At 45.2% G+C, this 23,718-nt stretch overlaps 13 protein-coding genes across 13 annotated transcripts; 8 read left to right on the top strand and 5 right to left on the bottom strand. All coding sequences in view use genetic code 12, as the record gives it.

The window, feature by feature from the left end:
* Position 1: 1 nt before the first annotated feature.
* LODBEIA_P15550 (uncharacterized protein) lies at positions 2 to 2,668 on the bottom strand (the record flags this gene model as incomplete). Its single annotated transcript, XM_066971456.1, has 1 exon — positions 2 to 2,668. The coding sequence occupies one exon, from the start codon at positions 2,666 to 2,668 to the stop codon at positions 2 to 4; it is 2,667 nt and encodes an 888-aa protein (XP_066828493.1).
* Positions 2,669 to 2,795: 127 nt separating this feature from the next.
* LODBEIA_P15540 (uncharacterized protein) lies at positions 2,796 to 3,624 on the top strand (the record flags this gene model as incomplete). The annotated part of the gene is made up of 2 exons (XM_066971455.1): positions 2,796 to 3,495; positions 3,587 to 3,624. 2 exons carry the CDS (start codon positions 2,796 to 2,798, stop codon positions 3,622 to 3,624), a joined length of 738 nt encoding a protein of 245 aa, XP_066828492.1.
* A 439-nt stretch (positions 3,625 to 4,063) lies between these two features.
* LODBEIA_P15530 (uncharacterized protein) lies at positions 4,064 to 4,948 on the top strand (the record flags this gene model as incomplete). Its single annotated transcript, XM_066971454.1, has 1 exon — positions 4,064 to 4,948. The coding sequence occupies one exon, from the start codon at positions 4,064 to 4,066 to the stop codon at positions 4,946 to 4,948; it is 885 nt and encodes a 294-aa protein (XP_066828491.1).
* Positions 4,949 to 5,142: 194 nt separating this feature from the next.
* Positions 5,143 to 6,480, bottom strand: LODBEIA_P15520 (uncharacterized protein; the record flags this gene model as incomplete). Its single annotated transcript, XM_066971453.1, has 1 exon — positions 5,143 to 6,480. The coding sequence occupies one exon, from the start codon at positions 6,478 to 6,480 to the stop codon at positions 5,143 to 5,145; it is 1,338 nt and encodes a 445-aa protein (XP_066828490.1).
* A 64-nt stretch (positions 6,481 to 6,544) lies between these two features.
* On the top strand, positions 6,545 to 8,275 carry LODBEIA_P15510 (uncharacterized protein; the record flags this gene model as incomplete). The annotated part of the gene is made up of 1 exon (XM_066971452.1): positions 6,545 to 8,275. The coding sequence occupies one exon, from the start codon at positions 6,545 to 6,547 to the stop codon at positions 8,273 to 8,275; it is 1,731 nt and encodes a 576-aa protein (XP_066828489.1).
* Positions 8,276 to 8,517: 242 nt separating this feature from the next.
* Positions 8,518 to 9,465, bottom strand: LODBEIA_P15500 (uncharacterized protein; the record flags this gene model as incomplete). The annotated part of the gene is made up of 1 exon (XM_066971451.1): positions 8,518 to 9,465. One exon carries the CDS (start codon positions 9,463 to 9,465, stop codon positions 8,518 to 8,520), a length of 948 nt encoding a protein of 315 aa, XP_066828488.1.
* Positions 9,466 to 9,732: 267 nt separating this feature from the next.
* Positions 9,733 to 10,473, top strand: LODBEIA_P15490 (uncharacterized protein; the record flags this gene model as incomplete). The annotated part of the gene is made up of 2 exons (XM_066971449.1): positions 9,733 to 9,766; positions 9,857 to 10,473. The coding sequence occupies 2 exons, from the start codon at positions 9,733 to 9,735 to the stop codon at positions 10,471 to 10,473; spliced, it is 651 nt and encodes a 216-aa protein (XP_066828487.1).
* A 784-nt stretch (positions 10,474 to 11,257) lies between these two features.
* On the top strand, positions 11,258 to 12,913 carry LODBEIA_P15480 (uncharacterized protein; the record flags this gene model as incomplete). The annotated part of the gene is made up of 1 exon (XM_066971448.1): positions 11,258 to 12,913. One exon carries the CDS (start codon positions 11,258 to 11,260, stop codon positions 12,911 to 12,913), a length of 1,656 nt encoding a protein of 551 aa, XP_066828486.1.
* A 90-nt stretch (positions 12,914 to 13,003) lies between these two features.
* On the bottom strand, positions 13,004 to 13,783 carry LODBEIA_P15470 (uncharacterized protein; the record flags this gene model as incomplete). Its single annotated transcript, XM_066971447.1, has 1 exon — positions 13,004 to 13,783. One exon carries the CDS (start codon positions 13,781 to 13,783, stop codon positions 13,004 to 13,006), a length of 780 nt encoding a protein of 259 aa, XP_066828485.1.
* A 275-nt stretch (positions 13,784 to 14,058) lies between these two features.
* On the bottom strand, positions 14,059 to 15,186 carry LODBEIA_P15460 (uncharacterized protein; the record flags this gene model as incomplete). The annotated part of the gene is made up of 1 exon (XM_066971446.1): positions 14,059 to 15,186. One exon carries the CDS (start codon positions 15,184 to 15,186, stop codon positions 14,059 to 14,061), a length of 1,128 nt encoding a protein of 375 aa, XP_066828484.1.
* Positions 15,187 to 15,279: 93 nt separating this feature from the next.
* On the top strand, positions 15,280 to 16,641 carry LODBEIA_P15450 (uncharacterized protein; the record flags this gene model as incomplete). The annotated part of the gene is made up of 1 exon (XM_066971445.1): positions 15,280 to 16,641. The coding sequence occupies one exon, from the start codon at positions 15,280 to 15,282 to the stop codon at positions 16,639 to 16,641; it is 1,362 nt and encodes a 453-aa protein (XP_066828483.1).
* A 1,840-nt stretch (positions 16,642 to 18,481) lies between these two features.
* On the top strand, positions 18,482 to 20,377 carry LODBEIA_P15440 (uncharacterized protein; the record flags this gene model as incomplete). The annotated part of the gene is made up of 1 exon (XM_066971444.1): positions 18,482 to 20,377. The coding sequence occupies one exon, from the start codon at positions 18,482 to 18,484 to the stop codon at positions 20,375 to 20,377; it is 1,896 nt and encodes a 631-aa protein (XP_066828482.1).
* Positions 20,378 to 20,903: 526 nt separating this feature from the next.
* LODBEIA_P15430 (uncharacterized protein) lies at positions 20,904 to 23,588 on the top strand (the record flags this gene model as incomplete). Its single annotated transcript, XM_066971443.1, has 1 exon — positions 20,904 to 23,588. One exon carries the CDS (start codon positions 20,904 to 20,906, stop codon positions 23,586 to 23,588), a length of 2,685 nt encoding a protein of 894 aa, XP_066828481.1.
* Positions 23,589 to 23,718: the final 130 nt, after the last annotated feature.

The following is a 23,718-nucleotide window of genomic DNA, read 5'->3' as shown; positions in this document are numbered from 1 at the left end:
GTTAAATGATATCCTTTTGCATGCGTGTAATTTGTATGTATTGCTCTGTTAGAACCGAGTTAATGTATGATGGTAACGACCGCTTGCGAGTCCACGTTGGACGATTCGATGAAGTGATTTCGATTGGTTCTGCAACTTCAGCAAGGTTTCTCAACAGTCGTGACAAATTTTGAAAATTGGATGTTTCTTTCCATCGGGGAAGTTTCTTGTTGCCAGACCACATGGAAATCCCATCAGTTTTTTGTTTTTGTTTCTGTTTCGCTTTCGCTCGGAGATCCACAAGACGTTCCAACCGCAGCACTGTTTCTTGGTACTTTTCCTGAGACTTGATGTCACCTGAAGCCGAAGAATGGAGAAGGAGGGCTTCTTCTTGAGCGATTTCCAAATGCTTCCGAAGTGCAAGTTTCTCGGTCTCTAGACGTGAAATGTTTTCGTTCTTCTCCTTGATTTCACGATTGGCGACAGCCAATTCGCTACGCGAAATGTCAACTTCTTTACTAGCCATTTTGGAGATTTGTTTCATATTCTGCTCCAAAAGGGATATGTTTAATTTGAAATCGCGGATTTGCTCCTCTTTTTGCTGTATGATGTATTCCACATGAGCTTTGTCAGTTGCGGTGGTGGTTACTTGACTTTCTGTTGCTGGTTTCGGGACTGCTTGAGGAGGTACTTCCATGTCGTATACGCACTTGTCCAAATGGTGTTTGACAGTGTACCCATTTGAGATCAACAAATCCATTCCTGCAAGGGCATCATGCAATCGTTCCAAGGAGTCCAGTTTGTTATTCTCATTGCCTTTGCTTCCTCTCTTGTTCTTGGCACAGTCTAGGAAGATCTCAAACAAGCTCACAATACTAAAGTTTGAGGACATTTCCAAATCTGCCAATTCATCATCGATAACCTCGGCAAACTTTTGCTTAAAGGCCACGGCAACGCTGTCCAAATTTGCAGTCTGAAGTTTTTGTACAGATGCATCTTTATTCTCCTTTTCGTTTGATGCTCCCCCATAGAGCGTCAAATTATCCAACATTGCGGAAATGAATCTAATCTGCAAAGCTTTAGACGCGTTGAAATGTACATCTCCTCTGGAAAGCACGTCCCATAACTGCATAAGCCTAGATTGCTCCAAATCCGCAATCAATTTCAAATATAGCTCTGGTTCATCCGATTCGAAAGATCCTTCAAGGAGGCTCTCGACGATTTGCTCCATCAAAGACTTGAACGACTCAGCAGCTTGGGCACTGCTCTCAATCAACAACTGCAATGATTCATGACCATAATTGAACTCGAGAGCAGTTATAGCGACAGAAATAGATGCCCGAACCATTCCCAAAGCATGAAGAAAAGAGATTCTTTTGCCAAATGCTTGTGCAAGCTCCTTCATTACAACGTCAAGTTGGCACCTTACCGTGCGCAAGTTGAAGATCAAGTCAACATACTCGCGATTCAATGTGGTTAACGTGGGATGGCTAAGCCTCTCGCACACCAACTCGTGCTCTTGTTGAAGCAATTGAAAACGGATGGCGTGCAGCTTTGATTTGGCAACATGAGCATCGAGTTGCTCTCTCAACGACAGCAACAACAGCAACAACAGCTCTTGATCCTGATCAGTGTCAAATTCCGCGCATACTTGTCGCGTTTTAGGAGTTCTGGGAGTCGGCTTGGCTGCAGACGACGCTGCTGCTGCTGTGGCAGCTTTCTGAATCTCTGTTTCCAAATCTCTGCACTTTTCTTTTTCTGACTCCCACAACGATTGCAACTGCTGCAACTCCAGCTTTAGTTGTTTCTCCACTTCGATATGCTGCTCCTCCAAGATTTTATCCAACGCGTGAATTTCATTCATTTCCTGTACTGCATTGCGCAACTCCTTTTCTGCTTTCTTCAAATTGTCATTCTCCAACGACAATTGCTCCGCCATGGCCTCTAGATCTGCAAAAGATTCCAATCTTTCCTTTAGCGAGACCAAGTCCGCTTCCTTTTCCAGTACAGCCATTTTCAACTTTGCCAATTGTTGCAGGGACTGCTCTAGCTGATCAGCAAGTTGTGTTGCCTCGGCCTGTTTCTCCTTTAGTTCCAGCTCCAACCGTTGCAATGACAATTCACTGTCTTTTGCAATCACGGCAAGCCGTTGCAAGTCCTGGAGGCTATAGTCGGAAACTTTTGCTTGCTTCAACTCTCTGTCCAACTCATGGCTGATCTCGAGTTCTTCTTGTGCAATAGCATGCTTTTCTAGCAACAAAGCGTGCTCTTTTGTCAAGCGGTTTAGTTTTGCTTCTAGTTCACTTTTGAGCAGATGAAGATATCCGTTGTCTGCTTGGTACAACTGCGCCTTTTGTTTCAACTCTTTACACTCGTTGGTCTTGAGCTCTAGTTCCTTTTGAATCAGACTAATACTGCCGTTCATGCCCCTAGTGACATCCTCCTCGTCTCCTCCTTCCTCATCAGCTCTGTCCGGCTTGACCAAGTTCTCTCGAACAAACACACCGTATAACCCTTCCTTTGTGCAATCGAAATAGCGGACACCTTGCACCGTACCGTTGTTCTTGCCTCTTGGTTCATTCAACTCTATTCCGTACCAGACACCGGGGGCAAACCTTGTGTACCCGATATGTCTGACGACGCCTTTTTCATCATGCACAGTTACTTTATCACCTATTGCGAGCCCCATTGGACATTTCCTGCTTTGGCTCTTGTTATCTTCTGCATCAACGAGACAAGATTCACGTGTATTGGTGTCTTGCCTCCTCCTTATCCTCCTCCTCTTCGTCGTCCTCTTCTTGAACGCGTTCCAAATTATGGCAGCCAAAATTGCAAGATACGCGCACGTCGCTTTCATGAACTTGATTCGTTTCCAAACCATTCACCTTCATCTTCAAGCTCTCAAGCAACCCGCCGGATTCTTTTCCCCTGAATCATCAATGTATGGCAATAGAGCGGATAGATTGTCGTCTTTAGGTGGAGGAATTGCTGGTTCAAATACAAGTAATGGGCTCACCAGTAAACGAAACGCCAGCAGTATCACCAATAGCAATACGAATAACAACAACAGCAACAATAACAACAGCAGCGGCAGCACTATGAACAATATCAAGCAGGAGCTAACCGAGGACCAAAAACTAGAAATCAGAGAAGCGTTTCAGCTATTCGACATGAACGGCGACGGCTCGTTAGACTACCACGAGACCAAGGTTGCGTTTAGAGCACTTGGATTCGACTTGACCAAGCGTGAGGTCTTGGATATCATCCGGGAGTATGACGCCGACGACTCCAATCTCCTAAGCTACGACAACTTCTACAAGACGGTCGGCGAAATGATCATCAAGAGAGACCCGCTTGATGAAATCCGCCGAGCTTTCAAGTTGTTTGACGTTGACGGCACGGGCAAGATTAGTCTCCGAAACCTAAGAAAGATTTCGCGAGATTTGGGTGAGAACTTGAGCGACGAAGAGCTACAGGCTATGATTGACGAGTTTGATCTAGATGAAGATGGAGAAAGTATGTATCTGGAAAACAAAAGACTGCCCCGCCCCCCCTGTTTTTCAATGGTTGGAGAGAAACTGTTCATTTACTAACACTATTACTCTAGTCAATGAGGAAGAGTTTATCAGAATCTGTACAGAGTAGCATTCTGTCAGAGTCAATGGGGGTTTCTGCCCTCTCTCTTTATTCGATGTCATTACAAAATCGAGAAAAAAAACACGAGTGTACATCATCTGAGATGGTCCTTTATAACTGGAAATACTGTAATATAGCTAATCCTAAGCGAATCTAATGTATATCGTTGATATGTCTGCCAACCCACTCTTGTCGTCGTATCTGAACAGGATGTGTTTCTATGTGTAGATGGCCTCTCATGTTCTCTCTATCAAGACTGAAAAAAAATTTCAGAACACTTCAAACCACCAAAAGAAAGAGCAGGAGAAGGTCAAATCGACACCAAAACAACAAGCACAACTACGGCTCTTTGAATATGTCCTGGGTCGCTTCTTCTTCCAGGTTCAAATATGAACTCAGCAAAGTCCCCAGGCGTTTCCAAGTGGAACACCAAAAGAAAAATGACAGAATGCTATTGCCAGGCTTCAAAGGCTTCTTACCAACGGTGCTTCCCAAAGAGAAGCAACTCATCAGGTTTGAAGCAGGTATAATGGAAGGCGACTTGGCGTATGTGACGGAGGGCCCCCATAAAGGCAAAGTTGTTGAAGTGTTGAATTACGCGCCAGAGTACGACTGTGTTTCCTTAGCGAATGTTTCGTCCAAGAGATTGATTCCAAAACCCATGTGGCCCGAAGGCCACACGTCGCACGTGTTTGATTTCCCCGACTACGTGCCGCGCGACAAGGTCAGAGTCGTCGGCAAGGACCGAGATGAACAGGGGCAAGTGCGCTATGTTGTTGCTGAAAAAGTCGTCATGAAGGAAAAATACTACGATGACAGATTCAAGCAGTGGATACCTCGAAGATACATAAAGTACCACGATTACGAATTGCCATGGCCCCAACCGCAAAAGATCAACGATGGGGCATTGTCGACTCCCGAGGCGGTGGTTCGGGAAAAGACGTTTGAATTCAACACTATTGGCAAGTCGACTATACCGAAACAATTGGTCAACCAGTTGAGGAATCCATATAGTAAATTCAAGAGGAGAACTCTTTCAGGGTTCCAGATTGCTAAACTCAAGGGACCAGAGATGCCCTTGACTATGGAACAAAAGATCTGGTTGGCTAAACAGGCTGACAAGCCTGCTAAGAAATTGGTGCCATTGTCGGAAGAAGTTCAAGAGTTTATCGGTGCAAAGATGGCGCAACATATGAACAGGATTGAAAGTCCGGCATTGCGTTTACATTTGGAAGCATTGTCGAATCAGAAAATCCCAGATTACGAAAAGACTTTGCAATTGATTGAAGAGACGGCCAAAGCGGAACAAGCTGCTCAGAGTGGCAAAAGCTAAAGAGACGGCCAAAGCTGAACAAGCTGCTCAGAGTTGAACAAGCTGCTCAGAGTGGCAAAAGCTAAAGAGAGGAAATAGGAAATGTAAAAAAGAACGAAAGAAAGAAACTAAAATGTGGGCGATATATATACACATATATATATAGCATTGTAAATAACATTCATTCAAAAATGTGCTTCCAAAAAAATATTAAACTACAACTTTTCGTAGTCGAGTTTACCTTCCAATTTCTTGTTATCTGCCACTTTACGTACAGCTTTCATTATATCGTTTTGAAGAATGTAATCTCGATCATCTCTGATCGCGAAAAAGCCAGCCTCGGTAACAACATTTCTTATATCTGCACCGTTGAACCCGTCGCTCATCTTGACAGCAGCTTCAAAATCAAACTCGCCGTGCTTCGATATCTTTGCCGTGTGGATTTTAAAAATCTCCAATCTGCCCGCTTCGTTAGGCAAAGGTATTTCTATTTTCCGATCCAACCTACCAGCTCTCAAGAGTGCTGGATCTAAAGTATCGGGTCTGTTTGTAGCCATGATGATCTTGGTCTGGCCCAAAGTGTCAAACCCATCCATTTGGTTCAACAACTCCATCAATGTACGTTGTATTTCTCGATCGGCCGAGGTACCTTCACTAAACCTACGTCCACCGATTGCATCGACCTCATCCATAAATATAATACATGGTTCGTGTTCCTTGGCGTAAGCAAACATCTCCCTAATTAACCGGGCACTCTCTCCAATATACTTGTCAACGATACCCGAGGCAGGAGAAAAGATAAAGTTTGCTCCAATGGTGGCGGCAACTGCTTTGGCGAGCAAAGTCTTTCCAGTACCTGGCGGACCGTATAACAACACACCTTTTGGAGGCTTGATGCCAACTCTAATGAAAAGCTCGGGGTTTTTAAGCGGCAATTCAATCACTTCTCTCAATTCTCGAACTTGGTCTGTTAAACCACCAATACCATTGAATGATATTTCCCCGGGCTCAAAAGTGGTCATGTTGTAAACCAAGGGGTCAACTTCTCTGGGTAATATTCTCATAATGGTCAAGGTGGTCATATCCAAAGATACACGCACTCCATTTTTCAAATTTGACTTCTTGATGGTATTACGACAGCCCACAATATAACGCGGTCCACTAGATGCCTTGACGATGAACCTTTCGTCGTCCAATTGCTTCAACACCTCTCCAATAATTTGTCCGACCGATTGCAACGCCTTGATGTCAGTTTCCGTCTTGTCATAATCCTTTTCCAAATCTCGTATGCTCAATCGCAAATCTTTCAACCTTGCATCCCATTTCCTATGCTCAAGCAACTTGTCCTTGAATTTCAGAAGTGCTCGTTCTCTCTCGGGATCCACCGGTGCTGACTGCTGCGCCGATGAGGCCGACGAAGAGGAAGAGGAAGGATTCTCCTGTCGTTGTTGGTTAGAATTATCCTCAGCGTTGCGATTTGGGGATTGGTTTGACGATGATCCTTCATCGGCATTGAGTGCTTTTAACAACGGGTCATTTTCATCAAAACTCATGTTTTCACTCGCAAATTTTCAAATTTGAATCTTTTTATGTCTTGCGCTCAACTGTTCTGCTTCAATGCTGCTATTATATGCCCTGGACGTTGCTGTAGACCTCTTGCCCTGGCTGTTGTTCAAAGTGGCAAACGGACAACTTCGACGTTTTTTGAAATCGCCATTGATGGAAAGAAAGGCTCAAATTGGTAGCGCCAAATTTTCCAAAACTGTTGATGCATTCCACCTCTTGATCATCCCAAACCCACCACCATCAACCTCCGTCAAGAACAATCTTGCAAGCGAAAGAGTCGCTCGTAGTAATAGTGGCGGTGGTGATATTTTGAAGATGGAGTTTACTGCAGTGATATTCTGCGGAAAGGGAAAAGCGTTGACTCCATTTTCGGAAACGCGATCAACAGGGATACCAAAGGCTTTGATTCCAGTGGCTAATAAACCTATACTCAGCTATGTCTTGGATTGGTGCCAATCGGCCTATTTTGCCAAGATTGTCGTGGTGACTTCTGAAGAAACCGGAGATGCAGTTCAACACGAGATTTACCGCTACAAACAGGATAAAAAGAAGAAAGAGGCCAGCGAGCTGTCGGAAGAGGTGCAAAAGGGGTTTGAATCTACCCCCATTGAATTGATGCCCTTTACGGCAGAGCATAGTGGGGAAGTTGTGCATTTCCTTTACAAGAATTCAGTGTTCAGATCTGAGATTGAAAATTTCATCATCATGCCTTGCGATTTCGTTACCAATCTACCACCTCAAGTGCTCATTGAGGCATTTCGCAACACCGATGCAAATCAAATTGGATTATCGGTTGCATACAAGAACCAGCTAGATATAGAGGATAAGAAGCTGAAGACATTTCCCAAGAGCTATACCGTTTACTCAAATAGCAATTCGATTGAAGACGACTCGTTTTTGTTGGACCACTATGGATTGGAAGACATTGAAGCTTCAAAGATGTTGCAGTTGCGAACTCAAATGTGTTGGAGGTACCCCAACTCAATCATAAGCACGAAATTGCTCAACAGCGGTATTTTCCTCGGATCCAACAAGATATTTGAAATTATCCAAAACGAAAGCGACAAGTTCACCGAAACCTATTTCCAAACAAGAAGCATCAACAAAATCGTTCGTGATTTGGCCAGGCGATCATGGAGACACTCTAAGCCTCGGGAAACCGTTGGATTAATGATTATTCCGCGCGAGGCTACATTTTTCCGAGTCAACAATTTGCCAGTGTGGATGGAGGCCAACAGATACTTCATGAAACAGCAAGCGATGAATAAAGGATCGCAAAGCCAGCAACAACAACAACAACAATCAAAAGATAAAGCAGGGGCTCATGTTGGTAATGACTCCATGGTTGGTGAACAGACTGTATTGGGCGAAAAGACCAATGTCAAAAAGAGTGTTATTGGCGCCAATTGCATTATAGGTAAAAAAGTGAGGTTAAATGCATGTTTGCTCTTGGATAGAGTCAAAATCGAAGATGACGTTCAATTGGACAATTGCATAATTGGCTGTGACGTGATTATTGGCTCGAAATCCAGGCTCACAAATTGTCAAGTCGAATCTACAAATGAAGTTATCGCGGGCACGCAATCTAAAGGTGATACTTTACTATGTTTGACCCTAGAGAATTTGGCAAACGGCGACGAAGGAGATGATGAGTTTGCATTGGCCACGGGATCTTCAGATGACGACGATGAAGACAACTCGGAAGAAGATGAAGAGAGCGAGGAGGAAAGTGAATTTGAAGATGAATATACAGGTAATGAAGATGGACTATTTGCGTACTGAGGAGTATATGTATAAAGATTGGTGACGCAAAACTTGTCAGTGTATTGTAGTGTGTATTTGACTTATAGACGGCGTCTCCAAATAATTTAATCGATTTCACTATCCTCAAGTCTGTGTTTGTTGCTCATCATTAAATTCCAGGGTTATCTTTCCTCTTGCAAAGAACCCTGTTCCCAAAAAAAAAGTGAAAAAAACAAAAAAAAATCGTTTCAAAACAGCTTCTGGCTTCTGGCTTTATTGTTTTACTTTTTCTTACTCTTTTTCTTTGCTGGGCTATTCAGATGGTCTTTGAAAACTTTGATTCGTCTGCTGCTATTATTGTTATCATCGCCTTCGCTTTCACTCGAATCCTCTGACGAGTAAAACTTCTTGTACATTTGCTGATGTAATAACCGGTTCTTTTTATTGACAATAGGATTACGCTGGCTTAGATTGTGTTGTATGGAAATCGGTGGTATACTGGGTCTTATAGGCACAGGTGGTTTTAAATCCAGGGTATACTGAAATTCAAAATCATGAGGGATTTTAAAACCCTCCAAGTCATTGGTAAACCCTGTTGTCGTTGGTGACGTCGGCATCGCTGCTGCTGCTGCTGCTGCTGCTGCTAGATTCGAGGTATTCGACACCTGAGAAGAGCTTATGGCGGTGTTGGAGGCGTCCTTTTTCTTATTGTTGTTGATGATTTCTGCTCTCCGGGTCAATGCCCAATTTTCAACATCTTCGTCATTAGTCAAAACTTGCAATAGCTCATCTATGCAATCCAACGAGCCTTGCTCATAAGATTTCGCATGTGTAGTCTGCCCCATCTTGTACAACGAGGCGACTGACCGGGCGGCGTTTGAAAATTCCGTTTTCAATATGGTTGAGAGCGACGACGACGGATCATCTGGTTCACCAGCGTTTTGTTTCAGCATGTTCAAGGCAGTGTTATATAGTGAAGCTATTGCTTTGGCTGCATCTTTGAAGTTTGAAGTAAGATCGGCATAGTCGGCTAGACTTGCTTGCGACGATGTCGAAGTCGAAGTCGAAGTGGACGTGGACGAAGGTATCGGCGATGATGAAGACTTTGCCACGCCGTCTTCGTCCTCTTCTTGTTCCTGTTCCCGTTCTTGCTTTCTATTCGAGTCTATTTTGCGATGCAGCAACGGTTTCAGATGCGGTAGAGTATTTGACAAGTTTGATAAATCCATCTTGAGCTTGGTCTTGGCTACGGGCTGTGGGTGTAACTGGTGAGATGGGGTTTTTGTTGAAACAGGATGGTGATCTTCTTCCGCTTCTTCTCTCCTGTGAATTTCGCACCGTTCAAATTTCTCAACACGATACACCACACACCTCACATCATACGGATACTACAGATACCACGGATACACCTTCTACGTCAACGGAACCAACCGCCTTGGACTACTCCTTGACCGCCCCCTTGAGTTGAACCCCTGGCTTACTAGCGCACAGCGATTATGGTGGAGTCTACTTTGATATATAGATACGACGGTATGGAACCATCTTTCAAACTACAGTTCAAGAAGCTCCAAAAGGGCTGATACTAACTCATGAACCATTTTTTTTTTATTTTTTGTTTAGCCTTGCCGTTGTGTGGATCGGTCGATGATGATAATGACAATTCGCAGTCGTTATTGGAACAAAAGAAGAAATGCAAGATCTTGATTAGCAGGATGACCCCAAACTCCGAGCCACAAGCCACCATTGAGTCGGGAGACTACAACATTCATTATCTAATATCTCAGAACATCGTGTACATTTGCATTTGCAAGAAATCGTATCCGAGGAAATTGGCGTTTTCGTACCTAAGCGAAGTTGCAAGCGAGTTCTACAACAGTCATGGCCATGATGCTTTGGCGCCCACGGCAAGACCGTTTGGGTTTTCGTCATTTGACAATTTCCTCAACAAGACGAAAAAGATATATCAAGACCAAAGAGCTCAGTCGAACTTGGACAAATTGAATAATGACCTCGCCGACGTCAAAAAAGTCATGACAAAGAACATTGAAGATTTGTTGTATAGAGGTGATTCCTTGGACAAGATGAGTGACTTGTCGAGTTCCTTGAAACAGGACTCGCTCAAATACCGAAGAAGAGCTCAGAGAATCAATTTAGAGGCTTTGATTAAACAGTATATACCATTCATCGGGGTGGGATTTATCTTTTTATTCATTTGCTGGTATTACTGGAGAAGGTGAGAAGATGGGTTGAGCCCCGCGGGTTGTTGTTGGATGGCACGACATGGGACACATATCCATGTCTTTACTTAAAACTATATATCAGTAGTAGAAATTTTCACTTAATAATGGTAAAATATAACTTCAGAATCTGTCATTCTGTAGATGTACCAGCTCTTCAGAGGACCGGTATAGCATTGAAGAACCGAGCATCTAGAGATGCCCAAAATAAAAACTCATACTGCAGAACAAGTACACCCACAATTTCAGTAATTTGAATCAAAATTGAGCTTGGAGATAACAACCAATAGCCAACTTCAACAATCGTTGAAGCTTCTAGTACGGGTTCAACTTCTTTCGTGATTGCATACTCTTCTTAACTTTTGGGCAATGCCAAATCCGTTAGGCGGCTTTCCAACGTATGTGTGTGTTCTTAAGTGGCGGCGGCAATTCTCCAGGTCCTTTCACTTTGCTGACAAGGCCAACGCCAGCACCACGAACCACCGAACCAAGAACTAGAGCTAGTGATCAGCTAGCCGCTCGCAGAACCTCCTGTTTTATTTAACATTCATTTACTGGCTTGTTTTTAAAACTTAAAGAGGTTGCCAATACCGAGTAATATAAGCAAATCCGAGTTCCGACCGCGATTTCTCCCCACACAAGATCTGAAAAACCACATCCAATTTCTCACGCTAATAACCACAACCACCACCATCATCATCACCAAGCGCCAGGTTCACCAAGCCCGACCTCCTCGGTGAAGCGAAATACTACATTTACCGATACTACTAGTACAGCTCCAAGAATGGAGAGACCTCAATTCTCGCGAATATCCACCAAATCAACAAGTCTACTACCGACAGATTCCAACGCCAATGTCAACTCCACGACGGATGCAACCACAGCTGTAAGCTATGAAAACATCAACCTGGAGATCCAACTGATCAGGATAGGCTCGCCGTCGATTCGACTGATAGAAACAGCCAGTATTAGTTCTGAACTCAACGTGTCTGAGATCTCGAATTTCGCCACTAGTGTACGACGAAGAGTTCAAGCATCACCCCACGTTGCAATGAATGGTGGAGAACCTCCAACGTATCTTGACTTGTATCCCCATTGCAGCAGCAAAACCGGTGGCAATTTGAAGGAGGCGGAGTATTTTGACAGATACGTCAAGATTTCAAAGAGTAGCGACAGTATCGAGTTCCACGACAAGTTGAAGCACTTTTTCATATTTTCAACGGCGGGGAAACCTATATATACCATGAATGGATCCGATGACTTGGTCATGGGGTACATGGGCATCTTGACTACTATTCTATACACTTTTCAGGAAGACCTCAAGCAGGATTTGCAAATTGTCGAGTTGGGAGATGGTTTGAAGCTCGTGGCGATGAACAAGGCGCCTATTATCTTGGTTGCCATCTCGAAATTACCTCACGAGACTGACCACTTGATCTTGGGGCAACTACATGTGTTGTATTCTTATTTATTGAGCATCTTGTCCAAGCCCGCGATCGACAAGTATTTCCACAATAGATTAAACTACGACTTGAGGAGGATTTTAAGTGCTTTGGATTTGGAAAACTTGGATGATTTATGCACGAGGTTGACCTACGGCTGGGGAGATCAAGCATTTGCATTTTACGCGACCCAAATCTTCAACTCGCAACAAAGCCTTCGAATTCCGTATACTTTGAGGTCCAAGATGGATAAAATATTGCGAGAGTTTCAAGATGACGAACTATTGTTTTCAATTTTGGCTAGGGACACCGTGATTACCAACTATATCCACGCCAAGCCGCACAACTTGCCCGATGCCGATCTCAGCTTGTTACTCTTTATAGTGTCATCGTTGAAAAACAAAAACGAAGACTTGTGGGTGCCCTTGTGCATGCCCAATTTCAACAAGAATGGGTTCTTGTATGTTTTCCTGCGAAGTTGGAACCAGTTGACGATAATCTTGATCAGCGGCAGCAAGAATGCATTTTACAAACTCAAAGAAATTGCCAATGCTATAACTACTCGTGCAGAACAGGCCCAGCAAGGTCAATTCTTGCTGAAATTCAACCATGAGCTCGCGGTGCCCGTTTCGAGCTTGGTTCCATTTGTCGTGAAACATTTCATCTACGTCAACCGCGACGCCAATTGTGACGCTAATCGATTCATCATGAGCGAATACCCGCAGGATAACAGAGACGTTGTTTTGCAAATGGGGTTCTACTATAACGCCCTTTTGAATTGCAAATCTCACCTCACGGCAAAAAAGTCGCTAAAAAATGTCGAGTACAAGAAACTATCGTATGTTAAGTGGGGGCAAGTCTCGGGTTTCATGCTCAGCGATACTTCGTACGAGTTTTACTGCATCACCGACGACGACGTCAACTCCAAGAAGTTGATTGACATTAGTCTTGCTATAGTCAAATGGTGCAAGAAGAACAAGTCCCGGCTATTCACCTGACCCCCTTTTTTTATTTTTTTTTCAAGAAAAACTATTTACAAAGAAAGAGATGTTTTATAGAGAAGAATCTAATCCAGTTTTCATTCTTCATCACTTTAAGATTGCCTTCTCAAACAGCTTAAACGAAGCCTGCAACTTATCGGCAAACACCTTGTGCAATTTCTCCAATTGTTCCAACTGCTTATTCTCAGTGTCGGACAACTTATGATGCTTCAAATGGCCCTGAAATTTACTTCTCGTCTCGCCTCTCACGCTATTCATCGACCCTGTCTTGTTATTCCTGAACTTCTCATAGAGCTCCTTCAACGTTTTGGCGTCGTGTTTCTTTGTCTCTTGAGTGATGGGAGGCAAGGGGATCCTGATGTTGAATTTGTTGGCGGGGTCAATGGTGCCGCTCATATTGAGTCCCGAGCCGATTATAGCGTTGATGATGCTGTCAGCGTTCAGCGGGTCGAACATGGTAACGATGAAGTTTCTGCCCTTGACCGACGTTTGCGCTACTGAAGTGAAGGGCACCTCGTCGACATTTGTGTTGTTGCCGACGTTCACGGTCAAATTATCGAATATCTTGGGGTTGATTTTGCCCAATTTGATTTCGTTGGCCAATTTCTCGAATCTGGCTAGGACGTTTTCGAATTTGGTCTCGGTGGATTTAAAGTCTATCGTGGGGGTGATTTTCTCTGTTTCTGCTTCGTGTTGGACATATTCATCCTCCTTGTCGAGTTTTTTTGATTTCAGTTTGTTTTTCTTGGAGTTTAAGGTGTATGTTGCGTGGAGACTTCGCAAGGGGGTGGTGGTGGTAGAGGCGGAAGGTATTCTTCTGACAAGGAACCATCTTGCCGGTGACGTTCTGATGAGCAGTCGAAACATCTTTCACTTGGACCAAGAGTGGGTTAATCAAAAGACTCAAGAGATCCAAGATTCAAGAGATTTGAGGTGCAAGATTTGAAAAATTTCGCAACCCACTTGTTGGTAGCACCACTATCAAAACCACCACCATCACCATCACCATGATGAAGCAAACATCAGAGGAGTAGAAACAGACTTCTAGTCACAACAAACGTTTATGTAGGTAGTTCTATATATCTCTTGACTCTTGAGAGGGTCCTTGGAAGAAGGGAAGAAATTTCAATGAAATACACAGGCTAAATCCCCTCGAGCAAGACACTGCAATTCTTCGATTCCCGTCCCACGTCGCCGCCTTCAGCATGGAGACTAGTCAAGTTCTTCAACATGCGATCTTTGAAAACTCCATTCATGATCATTAGTCGGGTATTTAGATCTTCCGTAGTCACGGACTCTAGCTCTTGAACAGCCACTGAGCCACTAGTAAACAAGTCGCCTTTGAACTCGTTGGCAAATAAATTCAAGGGGGAAAACGCCTGCGGCACGCTTGGAATGAGATATTTGAAAGTTTGCGGGTGGGGCATGATGCAGTTGTGGAAGTTATCCAGTCCCTGCGCTTCAGATTCACCCTTGAGTAACGACACTTGCAAGAATTTCGTCAACACTTTTAAATGCTCAACACGAGCCTTTTTGGAATTGGCACCTAGGAGAATCGAGGAGTTGGACGTGACGGAGACTCCCTTGGACTTGGAATCATCTTTCAATGACCAACTCATGAGCACAAAGAAGTTCTTGAGCAACTTGACGAAATAGAGCTTCAAGTCGGCATATTCAAGCAAGATGCCCAAGAACTTGGTGCTTGTGTTTCTTATATCCGGTTGTATGTGCGTCATTGCTGATGTGATGAAAAGAACCACGCTCCGCTTGTGCAAATCAAGTAGCCCCGGCTGTTTCTCGCCGATGGCTTGGAGCAAGGTGGCCACTTCCATCCGTACCAGTTTTGACTCATCGAGAATCAAGGGAACAATGCTGGTGATGATTTCCTTGTATGCAGAGGGATTCGCGGGAAGATGTTGCGTTATACTTATAACGACTTCTTTTCTTGTAGCCGAGGAGTGATGCTTGGTTAGTGAGAGCCGGTGTGTAAGATTCTCGGGGTCATGGGAGAAGGTGATTGACTGGCCTGGTATGGAGATGGCCTTGGATTTGAATGAGGTATCTGTATAGTTGTCAGGCTTCTGGGCTGTTTTACCAACTTTCAATTTGGCCCTTTTAAAGTCTTTTTGTTTCTCTTTTTGCTTCCTTTTAGAGCCCATGGCCGTGTGTGTGGGTGTTGTTAGTTTCTTCCTTTGGTTTGAGTTGGTTAGGATCTCTACTTTTTGGGAGATGAGATCAAAGCCAAAGCCAAACTTGGTAATTTTGCGCATTTACTTGATTCCTGTGAGCAAAAGCATTCCACAACTTGACACTCACGCTCACACTCGAAGCTGTCATCGCTCCTTCTTGTTGAATACGAGTTCATGTCTGGCGATTTCAATACGTTTGGGAGTTTGAATGAACAGTTGCTACTGTCGCTTTCATTAGAGGATAAAAAACATGAGCTACGAGGACAACAAGTGCTTCACCGCAATGTTTATCATCTGCAAGTGTACGAGAGTGACGACGATATGATGGACATCGATGAGCCCAGTGAGCTTGCCGAGCTTGCCTCCGAGGCCGGGTCGATGTCGATGATCCGCGGTGATCAAGACGGGAACAAAGAAGGAGATTTCTGTGAAGTTAGTGACGACGACAAGCAAGACATAATTCGCCTGGAACGCCCACCAACAGAGCCCAGCGTGTTTCCCTTTCTTTCTCCCACAATGCTAGGCGCCCGGCTTGCAGTTCGTAGACCGTTGCTTTTAATGCCCCCATCGCCAAAGTCGCCGAAAGTGGAGAGTGCCTTTGACTCACAGCTGTCGCTTCAAACGCACGCAAAGACACGCAAGCCTTCGGTTGATTATGAATTTGATATCAGCGCGTATCAACCGGTTAGTTCCTCCAACCACCAACTATCCAACAGGCGACGGGAGCTAGCAAACTTTGACCAATCGACTTTGTTTCCAACTCACCAGGGTGATTCTTTATTGGACTACAGGCTCGGTCGAGTAAATCAGGTACCTTCTACAATTCACCATTATCATCATCATCATCATCACCATTTTCAAGAGGGCGATCAGCCGCAAGAAGACTCGCAACTTCAACGGTACAAACGGAAGTTGGAGCAGGAACTACAAATGAATAGTCAAGACCAAGAATTGCGCATACACAAAGATCGTCAACAACAACAACAGCAGCAAATGGCTGGATTTGAGAACAACAGTCTAATACCGTTGCCAGCGCCTTGGAAATCCGACATCAGCCCCATTGAACGAATCCCCTACATTTTATCCTCCTATTTACAACTCGCCATCAACCTCATCCTATCCTTATACATGGTCTATTTGATTTACTACGTCTTTGCGTCGATCAAATCGGACGTTAACCACAAACTATACGAACAACGAGTCAACCTTGCGTCGCAAATTGCCAACTGCAGAACCCAATACTACGAAAACAAATGTGACGATGTGGAATATCTGAATTTGCCCTTGATGCGCAAGAAATGCGACCAATTCCGGAAATGCATGAACCAGAACCCCAATTCCATTGGCAATTTGTCAATCATCAATGCCCAGATTGTGGGGATGATCTTGAATTCCATGATTGAGCCTTTGAGCTTCAAGTTTTTTATATTTGTGCTCTGGTGTGGGTTTGTTGTATTTGGCTGCAATTTCTTCTTTGGATACGTGCGAGCCAAGACATACTATGGAGAAAACAATGTCCCCGATAGACGGTATTAGATAGAATATAGGCCAAAAGCGGAGGTTTCAAAACGTCGTAAACCCCCTGCATCCTCTTCTTCCACCTCTTTTTCCAACCCTTTCGAGCGTCCTCTAGGGGGGAACGAATAGCATGATCTTGGTGGCGTGTTTCGATGACTTCAATAACGAGACGGATCCATGCCTGAACCAAGCAAGCCCCCTTGCGTCGAGATCCCAACCAGTTTTAAACCCCGGTGGAGGCAATCCCCGGATATATCACTATAGACGGCAGCCAAATTAATAAGATGTAGAGCCCGCAGCCTGCTAGGTAGGTATGTGTATATCTATTTCTCCATGCGTTCCGTTAACTTCTACTTTGGCCAACTTTGGCCAACCGTTGAAGATATGACTCGCAAGAATATACTTGTAATGTTGCAACACAGACTCGAAATCGTTGAACCCGTAAGGGAGGGCAATATGCCGCATCAGGCTGGCAAAAGCCAATTACGAACTGCAAGCGGATCCATCCCCCCTCCCTGCCTTCCCCCTTTCTTATTCGCCCCAAGGACGTCGTTGGTGGAGGAAAAAGCCACCTGTATCTTTCTGTCTTCGGGTCTCTCGTGTCTTACAGATAGCACCTGATCTTGTCACTACTGGAAAATTAACCCCGGCCAGTTCGTGATTCTGCTGCAAAAAATGCACTTTTTTTGCAGCAGAATCAACACCAACACCCGTGTGGCCCCCCTGGTTATTCCCCTTGGAGACCCTGAAGGCACGGTTTCTTTCCGAGTCCAGCTGGTCCAACATGGTCGCTTCGAGCAAGAGAGAAGGCGCAGAGGGAACTTACCCCGTGCAAGATTAGTCCCTGGCAGAGCAAACCCAGCGCGTGGCGTGGCGTTTTTTAGCCCTGTCAACGTTCCAGCCTCATGAGCCTGACACAAGGCTCCAAACGGAATCTGAAAGTTCCACCAAGCCTATATCCCGTGAGAGACGAGAAGACCCGAAGAGCAGTTTAGGGATCGCCATCGTCTTCTGGAATACGAAATTAAAAAACTAAAAAACACGAGAGGAATGAGACGCGTTTTGACTCGTGGGGCGCCCTCCTTCGCCATCAACCTGCTCGCCTTTCATCCAGTCGTTTACCCGAGGGCGAGAAGAAAAGGCAGGAAAAGGAGGATAGGGTTTGATCTTCACATTCTCACTATTTGGCTTTTCAAACAGCTCCCACGGTCCTTTGTCAAGGGGCGTCGGAAAAACCCAGTGATTGTTTGAGCCTCACGTGTACCATTTTTCCTTTTCCGGAACGACTGGATCTGGCCACCTTCACGAGCGCAGCCAATACATACATCTTTAACCCCCCCTTGGTCAATTCAGCCGGGTTCCGTGATCCGAGTTTTGGCAACAACAGCCGTTGCAATAAATCCCGAATGCCGAACAACGCTATAGATGCTAAAAAAAAACAACACTGGTGCTGTTCGGGTTAAAAACAAGTGATGGCAACCGGAGTGGTGGTGGTGGTGGTGGTGAACGTGAAGATGAGAGCGCTCGTTGCAGCGGAACATTGCGCCAGTCTCGCAGTTAAGAGCAGAGCTTCCCCGCCAGTTTTGTGCTCGCTTCGGACATAACGCCAACGTCAAGATTTTGGCATCTTCATCTCCGGCCGAAAACTTCAGCCCTTTCCGGACCTGCTCTTGTTCATGCAATAATTTTATCAGAAGCAAACAAAAAAAGAAAAAAGAAAGGAAACAATCCAAAGAGAAAAAAATAGAGAAAACTATATATGTATCATGAATTCTTCTGGAAAAAGAGCGAGTGGGCCCCTGTGGGAAAGTAAGATTCAAGTTTGGCAGTTTTTTTTTTTTTTTTTGAATAGAATCTCATGAGCGTTGACTATAGCCCCGCCAGTGGTGAAGCTGTTGGAAACTCGTCCGATTTTAATGCAAAATCGACGCATCTCAGCGACAGTGGCAATGCCTATCACGAGATCGATGAATGGGACAGCGCGCTCAAATCTACAAATGCTCAGGGTGAACAGCTTACCTCTGCAGCTGCCAGCTTGAAGGACGAACCACCAGCACCAGCACCAATGGCACAGGGTCCATCTCAGCCACTTTCAAACGACGACGAAAAAAAGTACAACTCCGACCTGGACCACGTCGACAATAGAGGCTATTCAAGCGGCGAAAACCAGGAAAGCTCTACCAGTCGCGGTGAGGACGGCTCTGCGTTGATCCCCGTGAGTGAACTAGACTGGGATGGGCCCGATGACAAAGACGACCCGCAGAATTGGTCCCGGTTGAAAAAATGGTGGGTCACGTACACCGCCGCGATTATGTGTCTTTGTTGCTCGTTGGGATCGTCGCTCTACACCGGTGCTATACCCGAGATTATGAAGAAGTTTGGCGCGTCTCAAGAACTTTGCTTGGTTGGCCTCACGTTGTACTTGATTGGATTGGCAATCGGCCCCGCGGTGGCGGCGCCGCTTTCAGAGTTGGTGGGAAGAAAACCCGTTTACGTTCTTAGTTGGCCCCTTGGAATGTTGTTTATCATGGGCGTCGGTCTTGCCCGCAACATACAAACAATCTTGGTTCTTCGTTTCTTTTGCGGACTCTGCTCGAGCCCTTCGTTATCGATTGCCGCCGGCACAATTAGTGATGTTTGGTCAAACGACCCTTCGGAACAATCTTTTGCCGTGGCTATATTCTGTTTGTGCCCCTTTCTTGGACCGGTGTTGGGACCAATCATTGGAGGATTTTCAGCCGAATACAAGAATTGGCAATGGCCAGCCGCGTGGGTCTTGCTCATGTTTTTTGGAGCAATCTGGCCCTCGGCTATATTGTGCCCCGAGACGTTTAAACCGGTGATTTTATATAGAAGAGCCAAGAAGCGCGGTCTCAATGTGGAGACGCCCGTTTTCGACTTGGCGTTTATGAAAAAGGTTGCCAGGGTCAATCTTATTGTGCCAGTCAAGTTGTTGGTTTCCGAACCCATTGTGATGTTCATGTCGATCTACGTTGCTTTCATCTTTGCCGTCTTGTTTGGTTTTTTCGAAGCTTTCCCCGTGATATTCAGAGGCGTGTACCACATGGACTTGGGCGTCTCCGGTTTACCGTTCCTTTCTGTTGGCATTGGATTAGTGTTGGGCGTGGTCTTCTACGTCATCTTGGACTATACCATCTATTACCCCCGCAATGCCGATGGCACGCGAGGCAAGAAGGACGCCGACGGGAAGCCGATTTATGATCCACCAGAAACAAAATTGCTTGTGGGCAAAGTTGGTTCCATTGGTTTACCCATTGCCTTGTTTTGGCTTGGCTGGACAAGTAGACCTTCGGTTCACTGGATGGCGCCAGTTGCCAGCGGAGTCCCCTTTGGGTTTGGCTTGATCTTGGTCTTTTTCTCAGTGGTGTTGTATTTTTCCTTGTCCTATCCTCCCATCATTGTTGCTTCGGCCATAGCTGCCAATAACTTGTTGCGTTACTTGCTAGCATCTGTTTTCCCGCTTTTCACGGTGCAATGTTTTGAGAATCTAGGCATTGGCTGGGCAGGCACCTTGTTTGCATTAATCTCGGTCTTGTTGGTTCCTCTTCCATTTGTGTTTGCCCACTTTGGACCTAGACTTAGACTGCAGAGTAAACTCACTTATGCTGCCTACTTTAAGAGATTGGCTGCGGAGAAGGCTCAGAGGGAACAACAACAGCAGCAACAACAAAAACTTGGCCCAGCACCCCGTGAAGGAACAAACGTTGAGAAGAACGTTGCGAATAAAGTATAAATTCCAGGAATTATTGAAAACAAAACTAGACATTGTTATTTAATAGAATTAGCGATCTGAATCGATTTGGAAAGAAAAGCAATCCTTTCTCTACGCATCAATGCAGTGACAAGCTCTTAGGATAGATGGTGAGAGTGTAGGTGGTGATGATGGGGTTCCGTTACGACTTCTGGCCTGTCTTGAGTTATAAAGAAAAGATGAGACGCCAAAAAAAAAAAACGTGAACTTCAACCAAACTCACCGTTTGATAAACCTCCTCTTTTGCAACAGTTGAGACAAATACTTTACTTACAAGATCTATTCAAAACAAAACAACAAGAGAGCACTGCTATTGGAAACCCTCCCGAGATAGCTGGCATCGTATCAAGAGCAACGTTGGTTTTTTTGAAGAATCGTAGTTTTTGTTGGAAAAAGTCTGTCGCTTAGCTGCTACCGCACCCACCACCATTGGCATTGGATCGCTAAAAAATTCATGAATACTTCTTCATCAAATAATGGACCTTCTCAGAACCACACAGCCAATAATATGACAAATAACATTAATGCAAGTAACGGGTCTCAGCAGCAGGTGCAAGGCATGCAAGGCATGCAACATCACCAACAGCAGCAGCAAAGACAGGGCCAACAACAACAGCAGCAGCCTCGGCCGCAACAAACACCTAATTTGCAGAATATACCTCCGCAGCAACTAGCACAGCTAGTTCAGGCCATGAAGAATGACTTTGAGATTGCCAAAACGGCAACCGATGATCAGGTTAAGCAACATCATCTCAGTAGAGCCGAAAATATAAGAAGGCTTCTTGCCCGATACCAAGCTCAAAAGCAACAGGCACAGCAGCAGGCACAGCAACGAGCTGCCCAGGCTCAACAGAACCAACATCCACACGTCACCCATCCAAATCAACAGTACCCCACCGATCAGCAAGCTATGCAGAACCAAAACTACCCAAAACCCTTGTCGCAACAAAACTTGCATAGCAACAACGCTTTAAACACGGTCAATGACATGTCCAAAAACAACCAGGGCACGCCCATGATGCACCAGTCTCCCAATCCTATGCTTCAGTCCCCTGCCACCACTGGAATCAACAATATTCCCTCGGCCACGCCGATGAACAACAACCAGCAGATTCCCCAGCATCTACAAAACTCTCAACTTCCCCAGAGCGCCATGAATCAATCGTCGAAACCGTCTCAAACCAAGCAGCAATTGGATGAACAAGCGAGACAAAAGCTTCAACAGCAACTGCAACTACAAAGTCAAATCCAGAACCAGAACCAGAACCAAAACAGTCTGAATCAGTATAATAACTTACTAAGAAGCATGAGCTCGAGCACTTCGAGTGGCGCCGGTAGTGGCACGGCGAATGGGGTTAATATCTCGTCAAACACAATATCCATGGAAAAGTTTAACCAAATAAGACAAAAACTCACCGAAGTGCAGAGGAAGATTCAATTGTTGGAGCAGAGTAAGAAGGCGGGCAATGCTACTCAGGAACAGATTTCAATCATAGATCGAGAATTGGTGGAGTATAAGACAAAGTTTCAGCAGTTTCAGAAAATTGGTATTTATATGAGAAACCAATTGGTTCAGCAGGCCAAGCAACAACAACAACAACAACAACAACAACAACAACAACAACAACAACAACAACAACAACAACAACAACAACAACAACAACAACAACAACAGGGGCATCAACAACAGGGACACCAACAACAGGGGCATCAACAGGGAAATCAACAGGGACAGCAGGGCGCAAGGAACGTGCAGAACCAAAAAACGCACATGGCTCAGCTGCTGCTGCTGCTGCTGAATCAGCACATGCAGTTACAACATCAACAACAGAATCAGCACCATGATCTACCACAGCTGCAAGTACCCTTCCAGCCTCAACAGCTGCAGCAGCTGCAGCAGAATCAATTCCAAGGCCATCAACCACCACATTTACAACAACAACAAACCCACGGTCAACCTTCACCTCACTTGGCCATGGGACAAACTCCAAACGGTCAGCAGTTTTCTCCGCAGATGCAGCTGCAGCAGAAGCCCCAACAACTTCAACAGCAATTCCAGCAACAGCAACAGCAACAGCAACAGCAACAGCAACAGCAACAGCAACAGCAACAGCAACAGCAACAGCAACAGCAACAACAACAAAGGCAACAGATGATGGCGCAACAACAGCAGAAACAAGCGGCTCAAGCGGCTCAGGCACAAGCGCAGCAAATGATGCAGGGCCAGGTCCCATTCCAAGATCCCTCGTTGGCATCAGCAAGACAAACGCCTCAAATGCCCGTGAAGCCCATTTCTCAAACCGTTCAGTCTGCTTATCCCGGGTCTCAGCCAACACCAGCGCCTAGGCCTCCGCTGGCGGCGCAAATTCATTCAAGAGCACCAAGTCGACAAGCCTCACAAACTCCGCTTCAACAACAACAACAACTACAACAACAACAACAACCGGTGACTAGTCGGCAGGTCTCGGCATCGAATTCGGAGAAGCTCCGATCTGGTGGAGGACCACCTCCGTCTAACGCGTCGACTGCTGGAACACCCAATGCCGGAGGTGCAACTAGGGCTGGGTCTCCTGGAACCGAGTCGCGGTCGACTCCGCAACGATCGAAATCAGCCATGGCGTTGAATCTTGCCGGGATAACCAAGCCCAGTGTACCGTCGATACCGATATCGACCTCGGTCGACATCAAGCCTCCCACGATAGTGCCTTTCAACCCTGCAGTGGACACGCGGCCCACGATGACTGGAGGCGCGGCCAATTCATTGAGTATATTGTTGGATACCCCTGCCATCACCAAATTGCCCGAGTTTGATTTCGAAGGCGGCACTTCAACAATCGATAATGGGCGGGTGTTGAACAAGCGGAAGTTGCAAGACATTATAAGCACGGTGGGTGTAGATGAAGGAGACGGCAAGACTACCATTGATGGCAATGTCGAAGAGGTGTTGTTGGATTTAGCTGATGAGTTTATTTATTCCGTTACTAGCTTTGCTTGCCGGTTGGCCAAGCATCGGAAAGTCGATAGCATCGACGCCAAGGATGTCCAGTTGCATTTGGAGAAGAATTGGAACATCAAGATCCCCGGTTACGCCATGGATGAGATCCGCAGCACGAGGAAAATCCAGCCTAGCACCAGCTATAACCAGAAAGTGCAAGGTGTCGAGGTTTCTAAAGCTGTTAGTGATGATATGTGAGTGTAATGTAATAACGCACAGTGAATTCACCATGACGATATAAATATATATATAAATATATATATATGTATATATAAATGCAATCTACATATATATATATAAAAAACTGGCAACCAAACTTGTCGAATCT

The sequence above is a fragment of the Lodderomyces beijingensis genome (assembly GCF_963989305.1).
Source record: "Lodderomyces beijingensis strain CBS 14171 genome assembly, chromosome: 2".
NCBI classification, from domain to species: domain Eukaryota; kingdom Fungi; phylum Ascomycota; class Pichiomycetes; order Serinales; family Debaryomycetaceae; genus Lodderomyces; species Lodderomyces beijingensis.
The sequence above is the reverse complement of the archived record's forward strand: the minus strand, read 5'-3'. Positions and strand labels throughout refer to the sequence as shown.